Here is a 9,172-nt window from a genome sequence, read left to right as displayed (position 1 = left end):
GATGGTTGCAGTTTAGTGTTTTATAAAATTCGTCATAAAGGCATTCACTGACCTCGCGCATCAGTGCGAAAACTGCGAATAGCAGATCAGACACCAACGCTTGCTTGGTCAGTATTCACCTTTCAGTTTGCTTGCACAGAGAAAGATGCCACTTAGACGACAGAGAAGCATACATTCTGAAAGCCCACATGTGCGCAAACATATGTGCATGCATCCGCGAGAATAATGAATGTGTTGAGCAGAGAGCACACTAGAAAAATTCATTTTATTTGCAGTTTGGTATTTCGAAATGACATGAATGGCTGACGGATGCACTTCGCAATCTTTTTACTAATGTGGTAGGTGTGACTGGGGAAAAAATGCGGTGAAATACGCGGTAGATCGCATGTATTTTCTCTGGTTTTTCAACTTTTGTTCAAGTACAACTGAAGCACATTCTGGCAATGAACATTTATATACAAAAATATTTCTTGGAAGAAATCAGAATAGTTATATTAGTCTGACAGAATAGACATTTATTAAAATTAGGAAGTGTCTGATATTGCTTTTTCGTAAAGCATTTTGTAAAACGTGGAACACAAAAAAAGTTCAAACTTTTTTAATACGAGGTTTGAACAGAACCTCTATAGCGGCCCAAGGTAATAGAGTTTTGGGGTTTACCATACAAGAATAAGTTTCAAAATAATTGCCCCAATACTACAGGCGTTCAACAACAAAAAAAAAGAGCTGTAATCTATGAGACACAACTTGCCGCTAAAATTTTGTTTTTTTACAATGGTTAATGTATAGCAACAAAACGGCACAAACTTTGCAGCTGTGTATGCTGCGGTCGATCGATTGTCAGGTCAGGGACAGTTGGCATGGAGTGACCCTTTTGCATAACGTGGCTCTCGTCGTGTGCACTTCGCGTTTGGGGCGAATGCGCAAGTTTTTTCGAGAGGACGTCAGCGTTGGAAACATTTCTCTGGACAGCGGTGGCACAAAGCGCGCCGCTTGGTTTCAATTTTAGAGTGGCGAGTATTACATTCTCGTCGTCTCCGTTACTTTTTCGGGCGCCTCGTCGCCAGCCGGCTCCTTCTTGCAAGACGTGTGAATGGCTAGAGGTGTGTACAGCAGGGCAGCGAGGAGGTTGGATGCTCCTAGAAGCCTGTACATGCCGTCGTACGAGCCGAGGTCGTCACGAAAAAACCCTGAGAGAGGTAAAAAGAACTTTAAAGAGTGGACCTTTTTGGCGGTAATCTGCATCTGCGGTACACGGCATAGTCGGGGTTTTGTATGGGAACATGCAGAGTGACGTTGCCGGTTTTCTGTGCCTGTGCTGAAACAGCTGCCCCAACGTCCACTCGTAAGTGATAGTCTCAACTGTTTGCTGTCAACCCATCGGAAAGGCCTACTTCTGTAGTCTTCCACTGACCACGAGTTCGCGTCGAACGGTGACAGAAGGTTATTGTCTACATTTATTATATTTACTGAAATGGTATGTTTCAACTGAAGAAAGTCATTCGAGATGTCAAGAGAGTGAAATGCATTGTGGCAGAAAAGCCGAGCAATGGGGGTAAATCTATTTTCTGGCCTTCTACTCATCGTTAGGAAAGGGGAGGAGTTGTCAAGCACTCTGAGTCTGCTTATCAGGACTCTTTATATCGTGTATTTTATGATATTTAAAATTTCTTTAAAACACCATTTTCGGGAGGAAAATTGACGCAAGGCCTCTTGAAAAAACAGAATGCCACTATTATAGTTGTATGACTGAAGCAGAAACTCACTCGAATATATTTGTGCGATAAACACTTGTAAATATTTCATTGCTGCAACAGGTGGCTTTTGAATGTTTTGTTTTTATTCATGACATTTATTATGCTCATTCATGAAGTTTATTTGCCACCCGTATTCTCCTAAAAACATAAATATGTTTCAATAGTAACCCGTAAGTATTCTAGAGTCTTGATGATGAGGACGTAGATGGTAGTGCGAGACTCTGTCTCCCCCTGTAAGGCGCAGATAATATGTGTTCCGTGTGAAATCAATAACCTACGCTAGAGTGAGCGGACAACCAGCAGTGGTCGTAGCAAATTTTACCGCCACCTTCTTTGTTGTGTCGGTCGCTTGTTTTACTTGAACTCATTGTGTGTTAGGTAATTGAATTTGGATTGTTTCACTTTGCGACAGTCTCAGCTTATACAAACGGGACTGGTAATAAAATGCACACATAACACAAAAGTCACAAAAGAACACTCCACCCAAGACCTCTCCGGGAAAACGCTTGAGATCACGCTGATAAAGTGAAATATATGTGGACGAAAGCGTGCTCTCAATTAGTCGAATCTTAACATTCGGCCATATATTGCCGTCGCCAAAAGAGTACATTGTGATCGAATAATAATATTTTACTGTATAGAGACAAATTAAAGGTGAAAATTGTATGTCAGCTCTACTATTGCAGCACCCGAGGAAGTGCGCTACACGGCAACCACTGATTCCCGTTTGTAAAGTTCCCAGTGCTCTGTTTGCCCAGGCGTCGATGATACCAATGGTAAGCGTGTAGGGTTTACACGGCACAAGTTTCACTAGTAAGATTCGCACGCGCGGTGTGCGAGATGTGCGCTGCTTTTTGGTTCACTTTATAAAACTCCATCAGGTTGTTTCCACTATCAGAAGTAGTCACGTTGCGATGCATCGCGAACACAGAACACACGCAGAGGTGGCGCAGAGAGAGGGGCTTTTGCTAACACGGTGAGGGGTTGGCGCCCTCTTTTGCGCCGCGCTGTAGTCAGCAATATGTTGGTGAAACGTTTAACTGAGTTTAAGTTCATTATAGCGAATACTTCTTGGTGTATTTTCGTAAATATATTATCTGGGAACTCGCCCGTTTATTTTAACCATTTCAACCAGAGTTTGACCTCTGCTGCACCAGTTACGGCCTGCATTGAGCGCATTACTGTGAGCGTGACCACGCCACTTTAGATGCATGAATGAGCGAGAAGCCGGGCCCCTACAGTGCTGCGTTTTCGACACAAAGAAGAAATGTCTATACTGCCATAACTATTACCCTGCGGTTATTGTGGCTGCAAGTGTACTCTCGGTTTTGTCGCACTTCCTTCGCGTTATACACCCAATATCTGTGTGAAGAGAACTCGTAAAGTTTTTGCAGTTAAGTCCCAACTCTTAAGGCCCGAGAACAAGTCCCCGTTGCTGCACGTCAGCGGGAAGCAAGTTGACACATGTGGCGCGGCACTCTCTCCATATGGACAGAGAAGACACGCAGCTTCCCGTAGCTGCGGTCTCTCTCCATGCGAAGGCACGCACCTGTTGCCACGCAAGGACGCGCTGAAACAGATGCGTGTTGTCAGGCTTTTATGCCAGTGGCATTAGAGGTTTTTAGTTTGACGTTTTTACGCTCCGCTTAGTAGCTAAGCGGAGCGGGAACGCGAGTGCGCATGCGCCCTCCGCTAAGGCCTTAAACGGGTTACCGGAGCGGGGAATACGGTCCGCTTACGAGCAGCCTAAGCGGAGCGCGGTGCGTCGCTGCCGTTTTTGCAAGCGGAAGGCGACAACCCGCGCGCCCTCTCTCGTGCGTGCAGCAACTTTGCTCATTTCAAGATGGCTTCCTCCGGAATCGGGACGCTTTCCGCGAGTGCTGCAGCTTCGCCGTCACTTGCCCAGTGCAAGCCGCGAAAACACAGTTTCAACGGTGAAAAATAAAAACGCCGCCACCACACACGCGTAAAATGCGCAAGCAACACACAGTGAATGCTTGCAATGGATCTGGAACGGAACCTTGCTGGCTTTTGAGCGGCCACTATCAAGTCAGAGCTCGCTTCTTTGTCAAAAAAAATAGGCGGTTGATACATTGAAAGTGGATATCTAAATACTTCATGAAAAGATCATTTATACGTTATTGTTTGGCTTTGTATACGTGAAAAAAAAAAGTTTTTTATTTTGTTTACCGACGATAAAAACGACCAGAGGGCGCTGCAACTGCGAAAGGTCCGCTTCGCTGCCGGCAACGAATAACTAAAAGAGAAAAATCAGCCGCCGCTCCGCTGCGGCTTCGCGCGTGCTCCCGGAGCGGAGCGGACCACAAAAACGTCAAACTAAAAACCTCTATTGACACAGCAGTACCTCTCAGTGACTGCCATGGACAGGCGACTGAGAAGAAAAATAGTCAGACCAACACTTCATTTCGCGTAGATGTACGACAAGATGCTTCGTCATCAGCTAAAAGCGGGTGATTTATTCTAGAGCCAGTGAGTGTATATCATTGCTTAATTACCGTGAAACATCAATCACAAACAGTACTAAGTGATATGCTTTATTGAACGAACTTGCGCCCAGTAAAAGCAAGGCTCAAGCTAATGACAACTGTGTGTGCCGACGTCTGTCGTTGGTAATAATGTCATGGGATCGTGACGTCGACAAAGGAAGCAGACTGAGGAAGCGAACAGCTTCTCGGACACTACGGGTGTGGTTTGCTCTGAGCATTACTGACAATAAAACGGGGTGACAACAAAACTTGACGAGGGGAGGTGACAATATAATGGTGGACTGCATGCCTTGCCTTTTATACATGAGGGATCGAACCTTATAGCGTTTGCCATCGGGCGAGCGGGAGCACTTCAGACACCCCTCAAAGTTTTCTCGCGAGTTGCGGCGCCTTCCAGAGGTCGGGCAGGAGCGGGGACGTAGTGTTTCATTGGTCGAGGAAGAGCACTGTTTCGGCGCCGAGAGCACTGATTTGTGCTCTGTCGCCAACGACGGAGTAAAGAGAGCACGGATGAAGTCATATGACCTTTCTCACGTCACTTCTGGTTTCACGCGTTAAGAAGCGGCGCGCATGGCCACGCAATGAGGGCGTGCTGCATGTCCGTGAAGCGGGCGCATGGGACAAAATTGGTCACATGATTCCTGACATCACGCGCGCCCGCCATTTGGGAGCGTGGTAGGTCCATTCAGGCTCTGACACATCCCCGCTGCTTCCGCTTGCGGCTCTGGCTGCTCGTTCCCCTGGCTCTTGCTCGCCCATTGGAAAGCGCTATTACAGTGTATCGCTTTTTCTCGTGTGAACTCTATACTTCTGGCGCATAATCTTGGCAGAACTGTCTTGAACAGTCACGAATTTTTCAATTTGGCACTGCGGCCGTTAACGAGTGTCTGTAGCAGGTTTCTTGTATATATAGCCCGAGCACATTAAAGGGGTCTTGACACCCAATTTTCAACAATAATCTGTGTTGTGTGGGTTGATTATTGTACGTTAGCAGACAAGTTGAAAAAATCTGAGCGAATTTCATCGAGCTGTTAATGATTAACCGAATATTTTTTTATAAACGTGCGAGCGGCCTGAGAGTTAGGCAACACTGGCGCAATCGCTAGCCGTGACGTCACGAACCGCTTGCTGGGCAAGCGGCTGCACGGTCTGCATTCTGGAGGACGATCGTGATCCGTGGTCAGCTGCGCTTGTAATCGAACTCTTTCTGTGTTGTTGAACTTGCCACTGAAACTAAATGACTACCCTGGGTGGAAACAATGCTACTTTGTTACCCATGTAGCGCTGGTACTTTCAGCAATCCATATCAGAGGTCAGAAAGTGTCCGGTGAATGGGCAATGCATATGCTGTTTGCCACTATGGGTAAAGAGTTATGGAAGCTCCTCGCAGGCAGTGCTTTGATTGAGTGCCACAATCGCTCTTCCTTAGCGAAGCCGTATGCAATCGACTGAGTTCAAGCAAAGATTCGGCCAAAACGTTTATCGTAAGTAACCTGAGCGCCGCGCTGACATGCCGTTCGCTTCGGCTTATGTTTAAATATTCCACACACAACAACCGGTGGAGAAACAACGCTCCCAACGCGCAGCATTGCTACGACCACATCTTTATTATATTCAGCACCGAATATCGTTCATGCCCGTTTGCTAGCTAACAAAAATCTGCATGCTTGGTGACCAGTAAAAGAGCGAGGGATAGTGGGGTGCACCGTCTGCTGCCGGCTTCCGGTTCAAAGAGAGTAGACGACGGCGAACCATTCCGCCGTAAACCTCAGAGTATTCGGGATTCACGCACTCGGTTATTCGTTTATCTTTGTCCTGCTAAACCATAGTTGGTTGTTCAGCCGTTGGCTGCTCCAACGCGAGCGGGAAAGGCAAACACATGTATCGATTCTGATGGAACAAAGAAAGAAACATGAGGTGGGCCAAGGCTGTGAAGAGAACCACAGCGACAGGTTGCCTTTTGGTAGTGAACGGTGGAGCCAGAGTGTGCGAAAACAATTTTTCACAGTTTCGAGTGAATTCCGCACTAATGAAAAGCTTACGCATGAATTGGCTGCGAATATTATATCGCGAAATAAATTTTCGTGCAGGCACGCTAGAAAAATATTATGAGAACGCGCGGGCGAGATGAACCATATGAGATGAGCGCCAGCCAGTGCACCCATATATATGATAAAAATCGCGAAAGCTTCACTCAAGAGCGGTAAGTTTACACGAAGTTCTGAACGAATCGGTTCGCGTTTATCTTGTTCAAACTGTGCACCAGGATGGCTCACGAGAGAAGAAGTGCGTTAAACAAGCGCAAGATTTTGATTTTTCCGCGCCGTTTATATCTGACTATATTGTTTATGTGCCGCCATGCCGCGCAGCTTGACCAATATCAGCGTTCCAATAAGCATCTAGCCTCGACTAAGAAACGCATCCTATAGTGCGCTGAAGGCTATATCTCAACGCGCTCAAAGAGTGCTGCGCGTTATGCCGATCGGCCGATCCCGACATGAACTCTTAGCACACTGCTACAGTCATACCCATTGCGGATATGTTTTAAATGGTAATTTTTATCTGCGGTAACGTATCATACAATAAAAACTGTCTTCTGTATCCACTGACCTGCTAGCCAAACTGGCAGCATCCTCGAGCCGCATAAAAGCATTGCAGATCATTTTGGTGTGATAAAACAGTTTCCTTACTGTCCATGGCTTTCTTAGCTTGTCATCATCGCAATCACAGTTAGCAGAAACAGAAAAAAAAACTTTTAAAGTACTGACATTGCAAGAAGATGTGTTTTTTCAACGAAGTGGTACCAAAATGCACGCATGCCGCTGCAAACCCGCGTAATGCGTCGAACCGGAAGCCGTCGTATCCCGCGATTCCCTGCGATTGCATCAGCGGTCACCTATTCCAAAGCGCTAATAACACTTCCTCGTGAATGCAGCGTGGACACACCCCCGTATCCGAAGCTCGCTTTTCAACCTGACACGCTTGAAATAAGGCTGCTTATCATTGTAGGAAGCCGTCTGCAACGTCTGCTACAACAGCGAGGTCGTTGGCATCTCGGTTCACACCGTATTCGACGCTTTATTTGTCACTCGAGCTGCTGGTGATGGAGTCGAAGTCTAAATGCGCAACGTACACGACGTCGTCGCTGCATATGGTGATGGTACGGGCAACACACCGCAACACTTGTAACCCACCGGCACGTGCGGGCCACGCGGCAAGCAACACTCGCAACACTGACTGCTTGCGGAAGGTGATGTTTAGTAGCAGACGACGACACTGCTCCTTTGGCTTGGGATGTCTCGTACGCCAAGACAAAATGGCGGTGGGCGGAGTTTACAGCCGATAACCTTTGCGGCTTATTTTGAACTGAAATAATCTCTTACAGTCCAAATTTCACACGTGCACAAGTATATTGGACCCGCTTCGTTGTTCACCGAAAATCGTCAATTGTTGGGTGGCCATGTCATGACGCCTTTTAGAAGAAGTTGGTAATCGCGGGTGGCAACATTTAGGTAATAGGAGTATCCTGACACCCTTCAATAGCTCGATATCTTTTGTCACATAGAAAACGCGTTGATGCCTGTTGCGAGGTTGCTTCTATAATTTTTATGTATTGATTTGTGCACTCGAGGCCGTGGATTTGAACCCATCAATTCAATAAGCCCCTCACGCTTGCCACAGGATTATTGAAATATGTTGCCACGTACAGCCTTTTGTGAAGTAGTCCAAACTGTGATGTGATATATTACAGGCCTACCGGGCTTGGCTTGAATGAGTTGCAAGATGCAAAGTAAGCAGACATTAGGTTGTTCGTTGAAAAATTTAGTGAGAAGCTGGACCTGAAATTGTGGAGGAACAATCCCTGAAAATCCTTCAAGAAATAAGTTGTTTCTAAAGTGCATTGACGGAAACTAATGTTCTCACATAATTGGAGTCGACGTTCCATATTAGCTTCCAGACTCGTTATTTGTAAAAGTTCTCTTTATATAGTGACTTCCAACTTAAACAAAGTAGAGGAATCGCGAAACGTTGGTATAGAATAATAAATGTCCCCTGTTCCTTTTTTTCTAGCCCTACAATCAGTATATTATACATTCCGTACTTCGTGAAAAATGATTTATATATATGTAACCTTTGATGAATTGAAGCCACTGTGCGCGTTGTTGTGCAAGTGATCGCATCAGTAATAAAATGAGTTATGCAATCACTTATCAAAGACGATTATTTTCTGATCGCATATTGTATCTGCACTGCTGAAGGCAGCGGATATTATTTTGAGGTGTGCTTTCATCTTCGTCACAACAACATTTCCATGGATACTAGAATGGACAGCGTGCCTCCGCACGTGGAAACATGAAATAACGTCTGTGTACAGAAAACTTCAACGCAGTGTATCTAATAGCTTTCGTTGGCTGAAAGACAGCAGTTAGAGGTGCATATATAGTGTGATGAGAACGTACGTGGTATAGTCTCCTAAAATGTTGAGGACACCCCTCGCTGGTAATGGGAAAGCCCTAGGACTTTCGACGGTGCTCGTTGCACTGGGACATGCAGCAGGGACATAGCACCAAAAATATTCATATATATACATATAATAATATTCCGGGGAAACATTACCTTGAGAGAAAGTTAACGAACAAGGCCTATATATATATATATATATATATATATATATATATATATATATATATATATATATATATATATATATATATATATATATATATATATATATATATATATATATATAAGTGTGTGTGTGTGTGTAAAGCGATGCGAGAAATGTATAAAGCAACCAGCGCACAATCCAAGTTTTCGAATATTATACGAGGAAACCTAACATGCGATTCCTCTAAAGTGGTGTACCTACTCGAATGCAACGTGTGCATATTCAGTATATCGGACAAA

At 45.2% G+C, this 9,172-nt stretch overlaps 1 protein-coding gene across 1 annotated transcript in view; it reads right to left on the bottom strand.

Moving 5' to 3' along the window:
* Positions 1 to 246: 246 nt before the first annotated feature.
* LOC119168588 (monocarboxylate transporter 12) overlaps positions 247 to 9,172 on the bottom strand; it is a 48,491-nt gene continuing 39,565 nt past the window's right edge. Inside the window, exon 5 of the mRNA XM_075890800.1 lies at positions 247 to 1,190. Within this exon, the coding sequence (XP_075746915.1) occupies positions 1,021 to 1,190 (170 nt within the window). The 3' untranslated portion in view covers positions 247 to 1,020. The remainder of the gene's footprint in view (positions 1,191 to 9,172) is intronic.

Source organism: Rhipicephalus microplus, chromosome 3 (genome assembly GCF_043290135.1).
Source record: "Rhipicephalus microplus isolate Deutch F79 chromosome 3, USDA_Rmic, whole genome shotgun sequence".
Taxonomy (NCBI): domain Eukaryota; kingdom Metazoa; phylum Arthropoda; class Arachnida; order Ixodida; family Ixodidae; genus Rhipicephalus; species Rhipicephalus microplus.
This window is presented reverse-complemented; position numbering and strand designations above follow the sequence as displayed.